This window comes from Grampus griseus (assembly GCF_964374135.1).
Source record: "Grampus griseus genome assembly, chromosome: 18".
NCBI classification, from domain to species: domain Eukaryota; kingdom Metazoa; phylum Chordata; class Mammalia; order Artiodactyla; family Delphinidae; genus Grampus; species Grampus griseus.
The window spans coordinates 75,001,362-75,023,579 of record NC_139012.1 but is presented as its reverse complement, the minus strand read 5'-3'; the positions used below and the strand labels follow the sequence as shown (position 1 = coordinate 75,023,579).

Sequence of the window (22,218 nt, the reverse complement as noted above, 5' to 3'; positions counted from 1 at the left end):
TAGAAAGAGATCCTAGAAAAGATGGGGAGTGGGGACAGTTTCCTTCCAAACTCTCACTCCTCCCCTCCCCCCAAAGATAAAAAACAAACGCTTGTCCTTTGACCCAGTTGAGCTGTGCAGCTGCAAGATCCCAGATGAGACAAATACCGTGTTACACCCATGCTATTCTGTGGTGAAATTCTTCAAAGTGTGTTGCTCAACTATAGTGTAAGTCTGTCGTGCCATGAACGCCCCCGTCCCCGGGAGGCGAGGTCCTTCCTGGGATTAATCCCGTCACCCACCGAGCCAGCAGCAAGTCAGAAAGAGGCCCGATCCTGGCACCGAGAAGGAAGGTGATCTGAGGGCGGCAAGTAAGGCCCCGCCCCCTTCGCCATCACCTGGAGGGAAGGTGCCAAGGGCTGAGCTCCGGCGCCCACTGGCCGGTCTCGGCCTCGGGGCGGGGCAGGAGCCCGACCGCACCAGTCTCCCGACTAGCTCTGCGGGCCGACTCGCTCGGGAGCGCAGGTGAACCGCTCAGGCCTGGCCGCCGCCCTCCGCGCGCCGGGGGCGGGGCCCGTGGGCGAGGCTCCGAGGCGGAGCCTCCACGCCCCGCCCAGTGGCCGGGCCCTGCCGCGCCGCTGCGGCTCCTCCTTCCTCCTTCCGTCCGCGCTCCTCCCGTCAGTCCTTCCTTCCTGCGGCGCCTGCTCGCTTCGAGGTATGGGGCAGCGCCTCCGGCCCGTCAGCACCACCTGAGGATCCCGGAAGTCGCCCCCGCCATGGAAGACGACCAGGAGTTGGAGAGGTAACGGCCGAGGAAGGGGACGGGAGGAGCTGGCCGCGCCCTGCGCCGGGAGCCCGCGGCCGACCGGGGCCTTAGCCTCCGCGGCCCGGCCTGGCAGCGAGGGCCTGGCTGGGAGGACAGTCGAGGAGGGAGCAGTGGGCGCCAGGGCGGGGAGAGGGGCCCCGATCGGGAAGGGAGGGGGGGACACCTGGGTTGCTTGAGTGGAGACTCTCAGTACACTCGATATCAAGGAGGGAACACGAGTTGTGAGACCAGAGTTAAGCTCCCTAACTGCCCACCCCCATTTGGAACAGGAAGAGCAAATAAAGCTAACGTGCACCAGGCCACTGTTCCCCGAGCGATGGGGGTGGTGTGTTGGTCGGGCCCAAGTCCCTCCTCTGTGCCGAGCGCTAATTGATCCACTCTGTGCGCTGAGCGCTTTCTCCCTCATGCTTGGTGCTCTTCTCAGACTTTCCATTCTAATTTCCTTACCTCCTGCAAACGGAAGCCCTAGTTGGCCCTGCACGTTGATGATCTTTAGTTTCTATTTTTATTATAATCTGCGCTTTTCCATGCCTTTCAACTTCCTTTTCATCCTTGAGCAAGGCCCACCCTATTCTAATCCTATTCCTTTCTTGTGAGCCTACCAAAAGAAAATTTTAGCAAACTTTTTTGTTTTAAGGACACTCCCCTTGTGGCCATGTGGACGGCCAAATGGAAGAGGGAGAAATTGGAGGCAATAAATTATTGACTGCTAGAATACGTGGAGGCAGGAAGATAATAAGGGCTAATGCTAATCGTTCTGTGTAATTGGAGTGCATTAGAGTAATAACGTGTTGATATTGTGATACAGTAGATGAAAAAAAGCTAGTTACAAAACCGTATTCAGTGTGATCTCATTTTTATAAAAAATATGTGTGTAGAAAAATATCTGGATTGAAGACCCCAATGGCTGAAGGCGAGAGGAAGACAGCCCTGGAAATGGTCCAGGCAGCTGGGACAGATAGACACTGTGTGACATTTGTATTGCACGAGGAGGACCATACCCTAGGAAATTCTCTTCGTTACATGATCATGAAGAACCCGGAAGTGGAGTTTTGTGGTTATACTACAACCCATCCTTCAGAGAGCAAAATTAATTTGCGCATACAGACTCGAGGTGCCCTTCCAGCTGTTGAGCCCTTTCAGAGAGGCCTGACTGAGCTCATGAATGTCTGCCAGCATGTGCTTGACAAGTTTGAGGCCAGCATAAAGGAATATAAGGATCAAAAAGCCAGCAGAAATGAAGCCACATTCTAGTCCCTTATGCACTATACAGGGAGGACTGACCACTAGGATATTCTATTCGTGCTCTTGCAAAACCCAGAAGTAAACGTTTGTGATTACATGATCTGTCCTGCAGAGAGGCCTGCTTCTAGCTCTTAACCCATTTCAGCTGTTGGAGTCCCTGCAAGAAACTGTATTCTTCTAATAAATTCCCTCTTTTATTTAAACTGATTTGAGTGGTTCTTGTTCCTTTGTCCTCGAGGTTGACTATTTTAGGTTTTTGTGGGGTTTTTTTTTTCTTTTAATTGAACCAACATTGAAAGTGAGGAAACTATGAGATAATCAGAGGCCTAGACAAGGACTTTGATCAAGGGAATTGAAAGGAATGTGTATGCACACCTGTGATTGGGGGCGAGGGAGAGATGCAATAGAGCATGAGCCCAGATAGGCTGTGGATAGTCTAGACAAGAAAGGTGGGAGTGAAGGGAGGACTTGGCCTCTTCCTAGATGTTTTTAGTAATTCATGAGACAACTGCATCCTTTGCTATGATTGGTAGATTGGGCAAGGGTGGGGAATAATTTGAAAGAATTGTGAGAATTCTGGTTTCACGTGAGAATGTTAGGTGGTATCAGGCTCCATCTTTATGGTAGCATTTATAAGACAGATACCAGTTCAGTGCTCTAATTTCAGGATGCTAATATATTAAAGAAGGAGAAAACTGGGATGACCAGATAATATTTTCAGTCCTTGGGTAGGTATCTCAGTATAGCCCAGGGTTACATTAAAAGGAACAGTATTTGAGAGGAAGTAAGGACAGGGAAGAGGAAACTTGCATGTGGGGAAAATGACTTTTTTGGAAAACCTAAAATATTCCTAAATCACACTTAACAGCTGCCCTATTTACCTCTTCAGCCTTGTGTCTCATACCTGTCCTACCCCCACTTGACTCTTAATTCACCCTAAATATCTGTCAACCTTTGAACCTGAGCACCCCACCCCCCAGTACTCTGAGAGGGGAATCTGCTTTAGGTATGGAAGCAGAGAGGACCTTCCAGAGATTACAGGAAGAGAAGGAGCTGGCAGTGCAAAAAGAAAAAGCATTCTGGGGGAATAGCACTTGCAAAAGTCCTGAAGCAGAACACTGGTGGTTTGAGGAAATAAAGGTCTTGAAAGATGTGCATATCTGTAGCAGGGCCAGCAAGGAGGAGAAGGGCCTACGATATACTCCACGGGAAGAGCTCTGGTGTGGGAAGGACTTTGGGAAGTACAATGGGAAGACATCTGAATAACTGATCACAGCATGTTGTAATGGATTGTAGAGAGGCCAGGGTAGAAGCAGATAAACTGTAAGAGCTGAAGTGGCCTGGAAGGGCCATAAGCTAGTGATGGAGAAAAGATTGTGGATTTGAGATACGTCTGAGAGCCAAACTGGCACAGAATTGGTAGACCTCAGGAATTGGATGTGGAAGGTGAGGAAAGAGAAGGGTGACTCCTATCGAGGTATGGGGCGAAATTACTGACACGGGAAGCCTGGTGGGGGGTTGGGGGGGATTGACTGGGAGGTAGAGAAGGTGACTGAAATCCAAAGTCCCCTGTTGAATGAGGTGATCTGCAGACAGGAGCTGGAGGCCATGAGAGAGATTTAAATAGAGAGAAACTTCGTGAGTTCTTGCCATAAGGATGAGGTAAATCCGTAGAAACTGGAGTGTGATTAAGAAGAGGGCTTGGGACTTTTCCCTGGTGGTCCAGTAGTTCAGACTGCACTTCCACTGCAGGGGACAAGGGTTGGATCCCTGATCGGGGAACTAAGATCCCACATGCCGTGTGGCAAGGCCAAAGAATTTTTTTAAAATTTTTAAATAAAGAAGAGGGGCCAAGCCAAGCCTTGAATAAGCTCAGTATTTAAAGCTTGGGCAAAAGAGCAACCAATGACGTGGTGGGAAAGTCTGCAGACAGTCGAGCTGTGGAAGCCAAGACTTTCAAAGAGGGGAGAATGATGCATGAGTCACATGAGGACAGAAAAATATGGGTTGGAATTAACGGGGAGGTTGATGGGCAGCTGGCAGCCTTAGTTTAGGGCCTAAAAAGGCTAAGCATTAACACTCGTACAAGAAGAATGGCTTAGTTTGGGTTTTCCAATAATGAAAATATACTGTAGGACGTCGGAGACTAAATTAAGTGGGAGGAGGAATGGATGGGGAAAGATCAAAGTTACGGGGCAGGGACAGGGAGTATTTTCCCAGGGTAATAGTAAGAGAAAGCCAATGTCAGTGTGAGGACATTAGCACTTGCAGATGTAAGGAAGTCCTAAAGGCATAGTGGTAAACAATCAAACACTTGTTTGCCTCTTCTACAATTCTGCCTATGAGTAGTTCGGTGGTGATAGGAAACAGGATTATTTAAATGAAGTTCAATGCCTATGAACCAAGACCTGTCAGGAGATGAAAGCCAAGTTTAATTAGTGGACATAACAGCGTGGAATGGTGATAGTAGACTGGAGTTATCAATAACAGTACACCCACTGGTGGAGATGCACCCACTGGTGGCCACCTGCCACATCTCATGGCTTCATTGCTCCTAGAAGGATTTATTGTCACTGATGATGTGGCATGCAGTCTTGAACCTGTTTAGGGTAGCCGTAAACTCAAGAACATACAAAACACCTTGACAAGGCAGACGTGTGAAAGGAAAAAACAGGGCAGGGCAGGCAGGATAACCATGAGTCACTGTGGTGTGGGAGGAATCTTTGCAAAAAGTCTGCAGGAACCTAAGGGAAGGCAGAACTGGTCGATGAAAAAGTGAGGGAGATAGATAAGAATCATACATTTATATAAACTGAAAAAAACTTGATCAGTGTCTGATTTGCTAACAGCATTTCACTCTAAATAAAATATCAATGGTTCAAGCTCAGAAATTCTGTTCAGCTATAAAGTACTGTGCCTTTTAAAGAGCCAGTTATTAAATAAAATGATTTTATATGTCAAAGGCTTTTAATATATAATCATTTGAGTACTTGCCTAGCACTTTCCATTTTCAAAGCACTTTACAAACTATTTATAAATTGCATATAGCTGTGACATCTAAGTGTTCTAATTAGTTGTTATAATGCATAGGGGTCTACAAAATCTCTGTGGAGATGAAAAGGTGTCTACATAGAAAGTGGTCCTATCAGTGTCATTCTGAACCGAAGAGTGTCTTGCATTTCCGGAAATACGAAAGCACACCAAATTCTACGGCCCACCATTCCCCACCCTTCTTTTTTCCCTTAAACATGTTATTAAGACTATAGGTAGACAAAGGTCATCTTTTCCGGTTAGGAAAATTCAGAGTCAGAGACAGTCTTTGTACTATCCTTCAAACTGGGCTTCTAGGCAATTTGCCCAGATCCACCGGTCTGCTTTCAGGTACTTATTAAGACCCCAAATCCAGCCCTTTTGTGCTCAAATTCTTAACATTGGTTTTTCTTTTGCCATTTGAAAATTTATAAATTACAGTTACTGTATGGTCTGTATTATTTTTTTCATAATGAAATTCCTTCCAAATCTAGATTTTTGGATCTCTGTACAGCACATATGTACCTAGTAGTGGTAACAGTCCTGAGAAATGGTGGACATAAAAGAATATGAGTCTGTCCTAAAAAGCCCTCTGCTTTTGGAGAGGGCAGACAAGAGCTGTACACATGAAAAAGGTATCAGATTGCATTTACGACCAAGTGCCCTGATGTGCAGTGTAGGGTATTATCTGCTGAACACAGAATGGAATTGGCGAGGGACACTCTTGTAGCAAAGATTGTTTCATGCGCACCCACTCTGCCAGCCACTGTCCTGGGCTCTGGAGAGAGAAAACCATCGGGCAGCCTGCCTTCCAGTAATTCATGGAGTACTGAAGTAGGCAAACTTATAAGAGAAATAGTGTTCCAGGATAAATGGTTTCCTTTTTCCCGGTGTAAAGAAGCCATTCGAGATTCTCGAGCTAGGGAATGCCATAAAGGTTTCGCTTTTTTGTCCTACACCTGTGCAGAATGAATGAGTGGAATGAAATGTCGGAAGATAGCTGGGAGTTAGGGGGCATTTGTAACAGTCCAGGTGTAATGTAAGGGGGCACAGTTGTAGGCGTGGAGGTAAAAGGATGGATACTAGAAACCTGCTGGAAAAAAATAACTTGGAGGCAGATTCTCTGTAGGGGTACAGGTGAGAGAGGTGGAGCAGGACCCCACATCCATGCCTTTCACAGCCCTTTGTTTTCCTACCACTCCCTTGCAACCAAAACCAGTAAGCCAGGATTTACCATCTCCTCTCCTAAACCTGTCCTTGATAATAGGAGTCCACCCTTACCACCTTCCCCTACCTGGTGAGAATTCACATCTTTAACAAGGTCGAGACTCCAGGGCTACAGATGTGGAAAGTGGGGGTGGGGAGAGGACATGGGGCAGTGAGCTGACCGGCCCTTGCTGCCCTCTGCCTGCACCAAGTGGCTCTCAAAGGGAGCATCGAATTCATTCATTCGTTTGTTCGGCAAAATCACTGAGCACACGCTAGATGCAGGCACGGTTTAGGTACTAGGGGGACAGCAGGGAACAAGTTGCCCCACGTGCAGTCTATTTTCTAACAGCAGAAGTAGGAAACAAGTGTATAAATATCAGAAGTAGAAAACAAACAAGTGTATAAATATATAATGTAATTAAGGTAGTGATGTAAACAGGAAGTAAAAGAATCATGGGGTTTGAGAAGGCACGGAGAGTTTGATTAGTTGAGGAGGGCTTTTCTGAGGAGGTGACATGTGAGCAGGGAAAAGAAAGAGACCAAGGAAAAATGAGAACATGCTAAGAATTTTCTAGAAGATAAACTTAGATTACTGAGCAACGAAAAAAGCAAAATGATGAACCTTTTTAAAGGAATAAACTTTCAGCCTTGTGTGTGTGTAGTTTTTATTAGTGCCTAAATTCATACCATGTGTCTTTAATCTGTATATGTACTTAGTAATTATAATAAAGAATTTTGAGTTATTGTGCGGGGCAGTAGGATACTGTAGGAGTTTGGGATTGGCTAATAGATGTATGTGTATTAGGAGAGTTGATCTTACTTTTGTTTTTGGTATTTTTGAAAGAAGCATATCTTTCTTAGAAGCAGAAGTGGTTGTGCCTGGGATCCTGCACATCTTTTCAGGCTAAATAACTGATAACCGCGAGGCAGTATCGTGTAGGAGTTAAGAGCTTGCACTGTCGGAATCACACCGCCTGAGTCTTGGTCTTCGTGCTAGACTGTTTAGCTATGTGACCTTGGACAAGCTGTCTGACCTCTTTGTGCCTGAGATTCTTCATCTGTAAGGTTGGGATAACGATAATACCATATAGGGATGTTGTAACTCAATTTAGACAGTATAGTCAAAGTGCTTAGGGCAGTATCAGGCCCATATAGCATGCTCTCAATCAAGGTTAGCTATTAATGTTATTACTATAATATCCTTAATTGTGTCGAACAAGCTGGTTTCATTCATATTTCTTCTAGGTGAAAACTTGAAAACAAAAACCTTAGTGCCCTCTGTTTTTGTTTTGTTTTGTTTTCTCTGGCTAAATGCAGCACTATAATATAAATTTATGGACCCCTGTATGTAAGGTTATCAGTCTGCTACAACCATTGCTTTTTAAAAAAGATAGTTTAAACTAGCATCCCTAATGTAACTGAATATAGATAAAAATCAAAGATAAATGGATTGTGTTTCTCCTCTTTTCACAAAGAGATTAAGATTCTGATGGAATATTCATAGTCTTCCTCAAACTTCAAGACAAAGGTTAAGTAGGAAGGAAAAGCAAGTTCTATATATAGCACATGGATACCTGGTTGGGTACCAGGTATCTGAATATTGATAGGAGCTCAGGGCTCAAGCTATGTCAGCTAAGTATAAAACTGCCTAAAATAGAATATATTGGTATTTTACCTACTGATTCTCAGTAACTTCCAGGTTTGTTATGTAAGGCTCTTAATAAATGTCAAAAAGAAGAGCTACCTGTGTGCTTTTCTAAGTTTACCATGCTGACTTGGGTCAGACCTCAGAGCAATTGTAGGTAATGCCTCAAACCGATTCTCTCAAAAGGGCTCCTAGAGAAAATCAGGCTGCCCGGAGCATCTGATCGGACAGGGGCTGGACCAGTTGGCTTAACAACACTTTGGGGTTTGCAGGGGTTGTTTTTGGTTTTTCTTTTTTAAGGGTGAAAGAGGCTTTCTTTCTAGGGGCCTCTTTCAACAGTACTGTGTAGAGGGGAAGTGTAAGGACTCCGAAGGCAGAGGGCCTGGTTTGAATCTCCGCTTTCCTGCTTCCTAACTTGCAAATGTGAGAGAGCCACTCAGCCCTTCTGAGCCTCAGTTTCCTTATCTATAAAACTGAGCAGATACTAATACCTACTTTATAGGGTTACTGTGAAGAATAAAGCACTTAGCACGATTCCTAGTACACCTAAGTTCTCAAACATTAGCTCTTACTGTTATTGTTGTCATGTTGGCGCTTGTTTAAGGTGGTTAGTGGGGGCTAGAACAGCAGCCTTCTAGGGCTGGGTGCTTCTCTACCCGTGGGGGTCTCTGCCTGTCTCTTCTTTCCGCATCGCACTGGCCTTTGCACTTCTTTCAGACTTGCCCAGCTTGTTCCCGTTTCAGGGCCTTGGCGCTTGCCCTTGACGTCCCCAGCCCCTCTCCCTCCGCATCTTTACATGGCTGTCTCTTTCAAGGTACTCACTCAGAGGCCATCCTTGACCACTGTGTCAGTTACCCGTTGCCGTATACCAAATTGTCCTAAAACTCAGCCGCTGAAATCAAAAAACATTTCTCACCGTTTCTGTGGGTCAGGAATCTGGTTGGAGCTGAGCTGGAGGAATCTGACTCAGGACCTCTTACAAGGCTGCAGTCAAGGTGTCACCTGGGCTGCAGCTGTCTCCAGGCCTGAATGGGGGTGATGGGCTTCCAAGCTTGCTCACATGGGACGGCCTCGCGCCATGGCTTCTGGCTTCCCCTAGAGCAAGAGATCCAGGGAAGAGGGAGAACGCAAGATGGAAGCTCAGTCTCTCTATACCCTCATCTCAGCAGTGACAGTCCATCACGTCTGCCCTGCTGTGTCTGTCAGAAGTGAAGGGAAGGGGTTGTACAAGGGCAGGAATGCCAGGAGGTGGGGAATCCTTAGGACCACCTCAGAGACTGCCTAACCCCAGATAACACGTGTGCCGACAGCCAGACCTCCATTGCTTTCTGTCCCTTGACTTGGTTTCATTCCTTCAGAGTCCTCACTGTTAACTGACGTTAATATTATGTATTTATCCATTTATTGTCTAACTCCACTTGAATGTAGGCTTTCAGAGGGCAAGGGCTTTGTCCTTGTTTGCTTTTGTATCCCCAGCACTAAAATCCATGCCAGGCACGCAGTAGGCTCTTGTCAGTCCTTAGTTGATGAACGAATGGATGACTGTGTGTGCGTGATTGAGCGTCAGTGTCTAAGCATGACTGCCACGGCAGGGAGGGAAAACTGCAGTTGCACTGACATTATTTTGTACACTTATCAGCTGACACTTGCATACTCAGCCACCACAGTAATAAGCTCCGAGAAGAAAAGGGCTTCTCGAGTGGGGCAAGGAAGCATGCCTGTCCTGTGGCTTCAGTGGGAGGAATAGCTGAGGTGATGAGCGTCGTGGAGCACCTCAGTGAAGGTGGCCACACCTTATACTCCATCTCACTGATGTCTTCTCTATATTGCCAAGAGCCCTGGATACGGACATCCCTTACCACCTCTATCCCATGCAACATTTGTTACCTTTTCTCCTATTGGTCTAAAATAAAAGGCAAGCACATCTCCCACTCAAGGGTGCTCAAAGGACATTCTGATTTTGCAGTAACAACTATATGGAAGGGTGATGTGGATTATCCTGGGATCTTGTCCCCACAGAATTCTAGTGGAACAAACATGGTAGAATTATTATTTTGGGTACCACGAGGTGGAATTCCAAGGATGTGATTCTAAGGCATGCTGTTTTGTCAATGCCCAATACTACATCCATTTCCTGGCCAGCTGTCTGATAAATCTATGCTGTTTATTACAAGTAGCCTTGCTTTGGAAAAATACAGAATATATGTCTTTTTTTTCAGCAGTTGTTCTAAAGTCCTGCCATGGACCAGGTACATTAGGGATACAAAAATGAATCTCCTTTGGTTCCTGCCTTCACAGAGTTTGCAACCAGGGTAGACCAAAGAGGTGTGTATTTCAGGACTAAAGGAAAGGTGTCATTTCTTCTAACTTGTCCACCTTGTTCAAAACCATAGCCCCTCCCCCAACACCCACACCCTGCAGTATTTTTTTAAATATAGCCCTATTGAATTCACCTATTTGTTGCATTTATTCTATATTATCTATTCCTCCCCCACCCCTGCCACACACACATACTATAACATAAGCTTCATGAAGGCAGAGACTTTTGTTTGTGTTCACCGATGTCTCTGTAGCCCCTGGAGCAGTGCCTGAAGCATAGTAGGTGTTCAAAAAATATTTATCACATGAATGAATAGAAGATGGACACTCTGTATTTTTTAACTGAATATCCTAAGAGCTGAATTTGAATTTGTAATGCTGAAATAACTATAAGCTTTGGGGTTGAAAACCACAAGTTTGTCGTTAGTTGTATGTCTTTAGCTGCATACTCTGTCCACATGGAGATGACAACATGCTGGGAGCCACAGGGAGGAGTTCACTAAGCAAAGGTGGTCATGACCAGAGCAGGCAGAGATGGAGTCCCAACCAAGTATCCCGCACAGCAGGAACCACTCAGATCTTACACATGTATCGACCAGGTGGTAGGGGAGTCCAGAGAAGTCACCTGAGCTAAGAAAAGTTGGCTATGTTGTTTTATTTGGATCTGAAAGGCCAGAAGTGGTTCCCATTGAGTGCATCTCATAGTCATATAGTCATAAGCACTGACCCCCAAGGCAGCCGCTGTTGACTCTGTGAGCACCTGCTCTACTTCACATACCTACTGTATGGTTTCAGATTTGGGGAGTTCACTGGACAATAATATTTCAAAAAATAAAATCTAATAGGGTGAACTGATGTAGTGTCGCATAGTTTTATTTTGCCATTGAAAATGAACTTTGTTTTGGTTGGAAACTGTCAGAAATCCCAGTCTTTATATGGCCTGATAGCACATAAAGGTCTCCAGTGTGTGTTTTCCAACACCATCAAGCAATCCGTCAAGCAGTGCAATTCTGACACTGTCTGCCCGGAGACAGTATCAGAGCTCACTCGGTCCCACAAGACTGCACCTACCCAACCCCACTTCAGATGCCAGCTGCAAATCCAGGTTGTTTTACCTGTGCTTCTGACCTACTGGCTGTAAACCGGAAGTTCTCATGACCCCATCCCTGGGCCCAGTTAATTTGTTAGAGTGGCTCACGGAATTCAGAGAAACATTTACTTACTTTTTATCAGTTTATTATAAAGGATACAGATGAACAGCCAGATGAAGAGGTGCATGGGCAAGGACTGTGGGGGGGTCGGGGGGGGTGAAGTTTCCATGCCTTTTCTGGGCAACCACCTCTCCTCAAATCACGCACTCACCAGCCCGGAAGTTCTCTGTACCCTGTCCTTTTGGGGTTTTATGGAGGCTTCATTACACAGGCATAATTGATTAAATCATTGCCATTGGTGGTAGAACTCAATCTCTAGCCCCTTTCTCCTCCCCAGAGGTCTGCGGATGGCACTGAAATTCCAACTCTCTAATCAGCGGTTGGTTATCCTGGCGACCAGCCCCCATCCTTAGGTTACCCAGGGCTTTCCCTAAAATCACCTCATCAAAACAAAAGACAGCTTTATATTTCTCATCAATTAGGAAATCCCCATGGTTTTAGGAGCTCTGTCAGGAATGGGAGGAAAACCAAACATATATTTCTTACTATATAAGTCAGCATATCATAAGACCAAACAGAGAATTAAATGAAGCATTCTATAATTTGACATCTGTTATGCCATTTTTATCACATTAGCTCCACAGTAAGATGCACAGACTCTTCAGTTTTCTCTGGGATCCTCAGAGCATTTGGTCCACAACTCTTAATTTCTCACCACCATGCTTGGTAAATTATATGGGATTTCAGAATGAATTTTCATTGGAGCTTAGATTTCAAGATGAGGATGACGTATCATTGAGATTCCTCATCTAAAGTTATTTCAGATCCTGGCTGGCTTGCTTAACTCTGTTCTGCATACTTAAGCATAAATCCTGGTGTTTAGAATACTTAACAGGGTTTTTATTCGGAAGTGATTAATATTTAATTGGGGATATAAGTGTCAATTATCATCTCATTCCCTGAAGATGAAGAAAAAAGAGTATAATCATCAAGTTCAGTGTCTATCAAAGTAAAAGAGGTGGATTTACGTTCTCCATCAGAGCTTGTAATCTAAGCCTTCAGGACTTGGTTCTACAGTTGTTTTCCTGGTTTTTGTTTATTTGTTTTCATGGCAAAGGCTGTACTTTGTCATTAAATGGATGGGAAAGTGGGGATTCTAGAGTCTTATGATTAGAAACTGTTCTGCCGCTGGCACATGAAAAGATGCTCAACAACACGTATCATCAGGGAAATGCAAATTAAAACCGCAATGAGATATCACCTCACACCTGTCAGAACGGCTGTTATAAAAAGACAAGAAATAACAAGTGCTGGTGAGGGTGTGGAGAAAGGGAGCCCTCCCACACTGCTGGTGGGAGTGTCAATTGGTGCAGCCACCGTGGAAAACAGTATGAAGTGTCTTGAAAACATTAAAAATAGAACTACCATCAGCCCAGCAATTCCACTCCTGGGTATTTATCCAAAGAAAACAAAAACACTAATTCAAAAAGATACATGCACCCCTATTTCATTGCAGCATTATTTACAATAGCCAAGATATACAAGCAACCTAAGTGCCCAGCGATAGACGAACAGATAAAGAAGATGTATGTGTACGTGACAGAACATTACCCAGCCATAAAAAAGAATGAAATCTTGCCATTTGCAACAACGTGGATGGACCCAGAAGGTAATATGAAATAAATCAGACAGAGAAAGACATATACTGTGTGAAATCACTTATGTGGAATCTAAAAAAACAGAACAAATGAACACACATAACTAAACAGAAACAGAGTCATAGATAGAGAGGAAAAACAGATAGTTGCCAGAGAGGAGGGAGCTGGGGAAGGGAGAGAAATAGGTGAGGGAGATTAAGAGGTACAGACTTTTAGTTACAAAATAAATGAGTCAGGTATGAAATGTACAGTGTGGGGAATATAATCAATAATTATGTAATATCTTTGTATGGTGACAGGTGACAGCTAGACATCATGGTGATCATTTTGAAATGTATAAAAATATCAAATCACTGTGTTTATACCAGGAAATAACATAGTGTTGTAGGTCAATTATACTTCAAAAACAAACAAACAAACTCATAGAAAAGTGACCAGATTTGTGGTTTCCAGAGGCAGGAGGTGAGGAGAGGGGGAACTGGATGAAAGTAGTCAAGGTACAAACTTCTAGTTATAAGATAAATAAGAACTAGGGATGCGATGTACAACACGATAAATACAGTTAACGCTGCGGTATGTTATCTGTGAAAGTTGGTAAGAGGGTAAATCCTAAAGAGTTCTCATCACAAGGGAAAATGTTTTTTTCTGTTTTTTTAATGTTGCATCTATATGAGATGATGGATGTTCCCTGAATTTACTGTGGTCATAATTTCATGATGTATGTGAATCAAATCATTATGCTGCACATCTTATATAGTGCTGTATGTCAGTTATATCCCAATAAAACTGGAAGAGAAAAAAAAAAAAACTGTTCTGCTGAAAATGTCAGTCTTTAGGAGTATCAGCCTGCAGGTGCGTCACTGCCTGCTGCCCAGACTTGCAGCAAGCATGCCAAAGGTTCCCTTTCTGTTTTCTTGTTGTAATAAGCTGGTCGCCACCTGAGAGCAGTGTGCTTCAGAACAAGCCCGGACGTGAAGAACTCAGCTAGGCTTATTGCTAGGCTTATTCCTAGCCAGAAGCAGACACGCAACTGGGACTGTGAAGTAAGAAGACCAGCCAGGTGGACAAACCAGTTTACACCTCCTTCAAGGCAGATGATGTTTTTCCCATTTATAGAGAAAGAAACTGAGGCCTGGAGAAGTTAAGTAACCGCCCTAAGGCTGTACGGCTAGTGAGTGGAATGAACCGAAGACAGCCTGACCCCTGAGGTTCAGCTTTTATGTCCATGATGTTGCCTGTGTTACCCGCTGCAGGAAGACAGGAAAGCTTTGCCAGAGCGTGTGCTCCAGAGAGTTCAGTTTGAGAGACAAAACTATTGACCAGTAATCCTTGTTTATTTCTAAATTCAGGCTGAAACATGTTGGAAATGGGACTGTTTTCTATAAAACTTAACCATGAAAAGAGTCACTGAGTTACAGACCATCTGGTCAAGAACGTAGATATAGGCTTACTAATAGTCGCTTCATGAAAATATCATTTTCCATATTGTTAAACTTCATTGGCATCATCTTTAAGTACATTAACTTTTTAATCGATGTTATGCCAAAGCAGCACTTGATTGTCCTCAAAAGGTAGAAGACATCTTCCTGGACGGGATAAAGTAAGGGTGTGTGTGAGCGGAGAGGACTCAGAGCTGTCCAGGTCAGATCAGGTGTCCCCTGATGGTTTGCCCCTGGACGAGGCAGCCTCCCTAAGCCTTAGTGGTCTAACACATACAAAGGGGACAATAACTGAAAAGGTTCTTCTGAGGGTCAGTGAGATCGTATGTTCTGCTCTTAATCACTGTGCACATGATACATACTATTATATGGTATTTTTGTGTTTTAGTTAACAATATAACAATCGATACTATAGACCCATTTAAAATTTTTCTTAAGATAATACATTTGTTCAGTGCTTTATAGCTACAAAGTAATTATATATATGATTGTGTTTGATCCCCATACAAACTCTGAAAGGGTAGTAGAGATATCTTCATTTTATAGATGGTGTAACCAAGATGACAAGAAAAATCACAGAGTCAGTAAGGGCAGAACTGGGATCATCCTCTCCACTGCACTGTGGCCGCTTCCTCATTTTCCTAAGGTGACTTGAACATGTCCTTGGTTCAAACCTAGGAAGTGGGAACTGCTGGATCCCTCTTCTAAGAGAATCAAGAGATGTGGTAGAGAATGTATAATAGTAGAACAAGTATCAGGTAATTCTACTCAGTCTGAACTTCTCAGGTGAGAGATTCTGCTCTCAAGCTTGAACTTTCCAGAGCTTGTCCCTGTATTGGTCACATCCACCAGGAAGTTGCCCAGCTGCTGACTCTGCACGGAGCAGACCTAGTTCCCGAATGAACACAACTGTCTGAAAAGCCAAAGAGCCAGGACCACTGGCTTTCTTTTTGTGCATATGAGATAGGATGCTTTCATGTAATTCGTTTCTGATCATGTATTTCATAGGTCATGGGAGGGAATTCTGTTCTGACTGGGGCTCTGCCCATCTCCCTGTCATTACATACAGGAAGTTTCCTCTGACTTAACCATAGGAAGATAGAATTTCCTTTATATTATTTGCACTGATAAATAACCCCTCAGCTTTTCATCAAAACAGAATTATGCAACAGATAAAAATTAACATTCTGCAAGTTTTTCTTTACAGTATAAATGAAAAGAGGAGATACTGAGATTTAAAAAAGTTTTGTTTTGGCAAATTCAGATACCTAAATGAACCCTTGTCCCTCCCAAGAAACATCAATGCAAAGAAAGCCCTCTATACCTCTCATCTTTTTCAATCCTTGCAGTGCATCTGTGAGCCGGGGCTCAGGCTCATTTTACGGAGAGGAAACGTACTCAGAGAAGGTACTTAACTTGTCCAGAGCACCCAGGTGGCTAGTGGAGCTGGCTCCCACTGTCCCACACTGTTCTCCAACATGAAACACAGTTTCCATAGTAAAAACTTTTGATCTATCCTGCTTTGAAGTTAATAATTTAGGTACTTTTAAATTGGTTTTCATTTTTATATGATTAAGCAATTACAGCAAATGACTTCAAGTAACATTTTCCAGGCTGAGTGAGTTTCAGTTACACTACCCCTGAATGCAGCCAGGACCCAGTTTCCCGTAAACCATCACTGGGTGGGGTCTTCTAGTGTGATTCATAACACAGTTGTAGACACACTAGTGCTGGTCCTTGTAATGTTATACTCCAAAGGTAATGACCTTGGGCTGAAGTATCATAACTATGGTCTATCCCCTCCTAATTTCTCCCCAGGATGACTGAAACATGTCATCCAGGTTCTGGCCGGGGGTGGGGGGAGAAGAAATATAATTGTGAATTAAATGTTCCCCCCGCCCCCCCAAAAAAGTCAGGTAACTATTTAGTTTTAGGCAAGTTATTAACCTCTCTAAACCATCATTTCCTTGGCTTTATATGATAATGTTAAATTAGATGACCTCTAACAGGAAACTTCCCTTACATTTTCATAATATAGTATTATATTTAAAGGATCTTTACCTGAACATTTTAATTCATTTTGGTTTCTTTCCTCGCCTATTATAGTAAAAAGAGCCTTGTAATACTTGGATTTGAGGCCTCTCTGGGAACACTGACTGTGTAGGAATTAATACAGAAGTTTAGCATATGGCCCGATTTCTATCAAGCAAATGCTAAGGCAGAGTTGTGAATTTAGGGGGTTGATATTTCAAATGAGCTGTGCAAGTGTGGTCCTGAACATTTGTATTGAAAACGCAGTGCCCTTTTTTGGTAAGCCCATTATCACACCTTGGGAGCAGGCCAAATGATGCTGTTTGTATAATCAGCACGATCTGTCTCTCAGAGCTTTCCCTGCTGTCTCGGTTGGGTACCTATTCCATTTTTAACACAGTTCTGAACTCTTCATTAGCACTGCTCCATCCAGTTAAACTGCAGCTGCTGTCCCATCCCTAAGGATGGGTGGTATTTCAGTAGCAGACAAGATGATTCTAATATGTGCAGCTACTTCAAGCACAGCAGTAAAAAGGGCCAGGAGAGGATTGTGTTGTGTCTTGATATTTCCTGAAATGTACAGTGAAACATCTGCTCCAGAACATGCTTCCATATTTCCCTTCTTGGCTAACAGCACCACTTTTAAGTAATTTACAAGGCAGAATAATGAAGTGGGACTTCAGAGTTCACTAGTTCTTGACTGTCTTGCAGCTGGTTTCTGATGCCAAAATCACCAATTGTATTATCCTCTCCGGATTCTTTCTTTTGGCAGTTGATGTATTGTTTGCATGGTATGATATAAACCTAAAGATAGGATTAATCCGTAATGGAATTTTCCATGCTTTGGGCTTTCCTCCTGTAGCGTTTAGTCCCCATGTGCTGGTTCCTACCCTTTGGCCATCTCTGCAGCCTTTCTAGTGGTCCCTCCTGTGCTGTTGAATTCAGCGTCTGTAAGGATGTTTGCACTGCAACAGAGTCTATGACTTCTGCCAGCTACGAGGGAAGCATCTCGGGTCTTTATAAGTAAATGTAAAGCCTTGCTTGCACAGTTGTGCAGTTTTGGCTGACTTGTTCCTTGAGCCATCTAAGTTCAGTAGAACTCTGAACTTTTATAAACATTTTCCTCAAAGAGACACTACTCCCCAAGTCTGTGTGTGTGTGTCTAACTGCTCAATTCTATTAACTACATTATAGCAATGTAGAATTTTTTCCCCAAAGCACTTGTATTATATTAACTAAGATTTTTTTAATTGGAAAATGGGATTGAAAATTGCCTTGTCCTTCTTAAATTCATTGTCATGTGCATTAGCCCCTAAAGACAACTTGAAACTTGACGCTAAAGAGTTTACAAAGAGTCAAGAATTTACTGGTTGTTTTCAATAAATTATTTTGTATAGTAGATTCTTGTATTTAATGACTGAGGTAGAAAATGTTGTCTGTGTGTATACGTACTATTTTTTTTCAGAAACTCTCCCAGCCAGTTTTGTAGGAGAAACTACCATCCCTCTCAAAGTACCCCTTGATACCTAAAGTGTGGAAGACAGGACACTCCTGGTGCTCAAGATGAGGCTGGGTCTGGAGGTGCACGCAGTGGGGGCTGGGAGGGGCTGCACCCTCTGTTTCGTTGTCTCTTGCCTTGTACTGAGGGGCCCCCAGGCAGCCATTGAACCTGCGCTGGTCGCTAAGGAACACAGGCTTTCTCTTTCTCCCATCTCATTTGTGTATTGCGGGACTTCTAAGAATTAGAAGCATCAGTATGTTTTCTTCCTGGGTTCAACACTGCTTAATGCAGTTGAAAGGAAAACACTTTTTAAAGAGCCTGAATTGATTAGGAAATCCTACACATTCTGGAATATTCTATATTTTCCCCATTCCTTGGCTCTTACCTCCAAGTATAGTTTATAATCATTTGATGAATCAGACACTGAGATGCACATGGGGTGGATGGCTTGTTTTCAGCAGACTGCTGCAGCCCTGACACAGCTGAGGGAAACGCCTTCAGCGGGCTGACCAGGCCTTCTGCTGAATAGGCCGTCCTTTGGATGGGGCTGCGATCCAAGAGCTCTGAAGGGTCCTTTAGGACAGTCTGCAGAAAGCCGCAGATCTCTGGTATAAAATAAAGCTCTTTTAGGATTAAGAGCGTGATTTGCAGACCACGCGATGGGCGAGGTGGCTTTTCTGGTGTGTGGCGTGTTTACCGAAGGGCAGTGCGCCAGGCGCCAGGCCTCACTGAAGAAGGCTGCGGAGGCGAGCCCTAGAGGCTTTCTATCGCAATGTTTCCTTTTGTTCAATCGTTGTGATTTTTTTCCTTTTTGCATTTCGAACAGCTATTGGGTGAGAGTTTGAATTTTATAAAGAGATAACAAAATGCTTTCACAGAGTAAGAGACCTCAATAATTATTTTGACCTTACATTCTTTGACTGAGTTTACTTCTCCCAACTAATCTTTTAGTAAGGCACGTGTACACTTTATATACTTTTAAACTTAACTGACCTATCAGACAGACACGTTGTTCCTGGCAATGGTATAATTCACAGGCTTTTCTATTTAGAGTTTACTATCTTCTAAGGTAGTTCTCTGCCATCCCCACCCCCCTGCACAGAGTTTTTTCAGTAAGAGATGCTTGTCTTCACAATACACGATTTACCGTGGCACATTTAACTAGGTCCTATAATACGAACTGAAAATGAATCACTGTATTTTCTGTGTGTGGCTCCTTAATCGGGATTGAAGAATAAATATTTGTAGAAATACTTACTACTTTGACAATGAGGTGACTTCATTATGAGGTCATTCCTCAGGTGAGGTGTTTTATGACCTGAGAGATAAGGTTTCCCTCTAAGAGCTAAACTAATAGAAGTCAGCCCACATATTACCTGAAGAAGTCATCTCGCTGTAACAATAACCCACCCTCTGAGGTCACGCAGGATGGGTAGCTGTGGACATTTGAGGCTGTCCAAGTCCAGGTGAGGAGACGGGAGTTCTGCCTTCACCACAGTCTTGTCGTGACTGCAAATAATCGCAGTAAAACATGCTGCCAGCCCTCCCATGGCCTTCCTCTCACGGGGCTCAGCTGTGTCGAGGCTGGGGTCTCGCCTTCACCAGAACTGTAGTGTCAGGGTCAGTTAAAAGTCAACTGCCCGGGTTCACATCCCAGCCCCAGTTTCTTCACTCTTTATTTTCTCCTTCTCAATGAAATAGTAGTTACCTAGAGGAGCTGTGAGGATTAAGTGTAAGATACATGGCACATAGGTACTGCCGCCATCATTATTTTTCATCATATCCCCAGTGATGCATATTAAATGCTTATTATATCGATATTCAAAGGAGAGTTTCCTTGAACCTGGGCAGCCCCATGTGTCACAAACGTGCTGATCTTCCGTCAGTGCAGTTCCTAGCCCAGGAAACACCCTCCTCTTGTTTTGACCTGCGTCCCTGAATGAAAGGAAACTGTGGGGTCCGTGGCGATGGGGGGCTGTGCCCTGTTGACGTCAGAGCGCACACTGCTTCAGAGTCCAGGAAGGATGTGAGCCGCGCAGTGTTCGGAAGAAAAAAGACACATTAACTTGTCAAAACCTTCTTTTCAGCGTGAGTGCAGGAGGTTTTGCCATAAGGAAATATTGTTTCCCAGCAGAGCTAAGCTTCCCTTTGCTTGCTTGTCTCAGGATTTCAGTTCAGTGTTCTGGAGGTTCTCATGACTTAGTTCAGTATGAGGAATAGTTATACTTGGAGACTAACATTTAATGTTAGATCAGATTACTCATACATTTGTATATGTGTAGGTCTTGGAGAACATACAGGAGGTTTGTTACTGATTCATTAATCTACAGGGAAACTTTAAAACATTCAAAATTTAGGTTTTCAGTTTTTTACATTTATGTTAATTTACATTTTGACAATATACTACAATTTGGTCCATGTTGAATAGTTACACTTTGTTTTTTAATACTTTAGATTATTATAGTCCATAGAACTTACTTTATATGTAAATCTTGATCATAACAATATGATTAGTGATTCTGCTGAAATAAAGGCAAGAAAATAAATTTTATGGAATAAAGATATATATAAATTTTCTGTCTTTCTGTATTCATCTAAATATTACCAACCCATTAAGAGAATAATCAACGTGTGCAGGGAGTTAATTCTATTATCTCATATTTCACTAACTTAAATTTTTAAAAATCATAGCTTTACACATTTTTTTGAAGTACAGCTGACTTACAATTTTATATTAGCTTCAGGTGTACAACATAGTGATTCTATATTTTTATACATTACAAAGTGATGGCCACGACAAGTCTGGTTACCATCTATCACCATACAGAGTTTACACATTTAAATTTTTATTGTAATGAAGGTGTATTTGTCATGGTAGGAGGAATGAATATGTTTTATTTAATGGTTTTTAAATGTAACTTAAATATTTAGAAGTATGGTACATCGGCCTGAAAGAAAAGGTGGTTTTATAATATCTATTGATGAGGCACCGGTGGGGAGATGAGGAAGGGCTGGTGGAGAAGGTGACCTCTGACCTGAGCGTCCGGTGGTGAGGATGTAGCTGCAGGAAGAGCCCTGGGCAGGGTGCAGCCCAGGCAAACCTTCCCATGCACATGACGGCAGATATGGTGCTGCCGTCCAGCCGCTGTCCCGGCCAAATTGGGCTTCTGGACTAGCAAAGCTACAGCCCACGAATGTGCTGTCTGGCTGCCGTAATAAAAAGACCATGGACTAAGTGGTCTAAACAGCAGACATTTATTTCTAACAGTTCTGGAGGCGGGAGGTCTGAGAGCCAGTTGCCAGCAGATTCGGTGTCTGGTGAGGGCCCATCTTCTCCCTGTGTCCCCACATGGCAGAAGGGAGGAAAGAGCTCTCTGGGGTCTCTTTTATAAGGGCACCAATCACCTCCCCCAAAGGCCCCACCTCCTAATACCATTACATTGGGAGCTAGGATTTCAACATCTAAGTTTGGGGAGGGAGGGACACAAACATTGAGTCCACAGCACTTTCCTTCACCATTTCTCAAGAAAGTATATGTTGAGGTCTTTTTTTGAGCAATTACTTGATATTTAGCTTCTCTGATATTATTTCTTTAAAAATCTCATTTTCTTGTGTTCTTCATTATTTAATTTTCTGTTGTTTCATTTTAGTTGCCTTAAATATCTTGCTACCCTTTCGCTATAGTGATATAGTTAACTCTCAGTTGATTTATGTGAGTATAAAGGACCACAGACCCAGATAACTCAAAACTAATTTGTTTGACTTTGGATTTTAAGGCGATTTAGCACCAGATTTGCGTTCCCACTCGGGTTTTATTTAAGCTGCTATTATGATCAGTGTACGTTGTACAAGCATGTACCAGCTGGCTAATGGGATGAACGGGCAGGCCTGAAGAAGCTGAGCTAGGATGGAAAATTGTCTGTGGATAATACACACATGGATCATTGAAAATCGATTGTAGCTTGTTCCTGTGCCCAGGAAACTGTCTGCTTAATGACCTGGCTTTCTGGGACTTCTTGTTTGCACCGGACTGTCTATTCTAATACAATGGATTTGTTTTACAAAGAAACCTTTAAGATGCTTAAAGGATCTAAGCATAAAAATTATGGTACTTAAATTTGTGTCTGAAATTTAATTGTTCAAGTCCTTGTTGTACTTAGTTCTTATATATTCTCCTACTGTTTG

The 22,218-nt window shown here is 43.3% G+C and overlaps 2 protein-coding genes across 2 annotated transcripts in view; both read left to right on the top strand.

The window, feature by feature from the left end:
• The first annotated feature begins 650 nt into the window (after positions 1-650).
• LOC309835782 (protein POLR1D-like) overlaps positions 651-22,218 on the top strand; it is a 41,728-nt gene continuing 20,160 nt past the window's right edge. The window contains exon 1 of the mRNA XM_082675435.1: positions 651-781. Coding sequence (XP_082531561.1) covers positions 756-781 — 26 coding nt within the window. The 5' untranslated portion in view covers positions 651-755. The remainder of the gene's footprint in view (positions 782-22,218) is intronic.
• POLR1D (RNA polymerase I and III subunit D) lies at positions 655-2,236 on the top strand. Its single transcript, XM_082675436.1, has 2 exons — positions 655-781; positions 1,684-2,236. Exons 1-2 carry the CDS (start codon positions 756-758, stop codon positions 2,057-2,059), a joined length of 402 nt encoding a protein of 133 aa, XP_082531562.1. The 5' UTR covers positions 655-755; the 3' UTR covers positions 2,060-2,236.

Bases quoted from the DNA above. Each gene is read 5' to 3' on its own strand.
- POLR1D (XM_082675436.1), top strand. From the start codon at position 756: ATGGAAGACGACCAGGAGTTGGAGAG. The intron at 782-1,683 runs GTAACGGCCGAG...ATATGTGTGTAG, and splicing joins GACGACCAGGAGTTGGAGAG to AAAAATATCTGGATTGAAGA.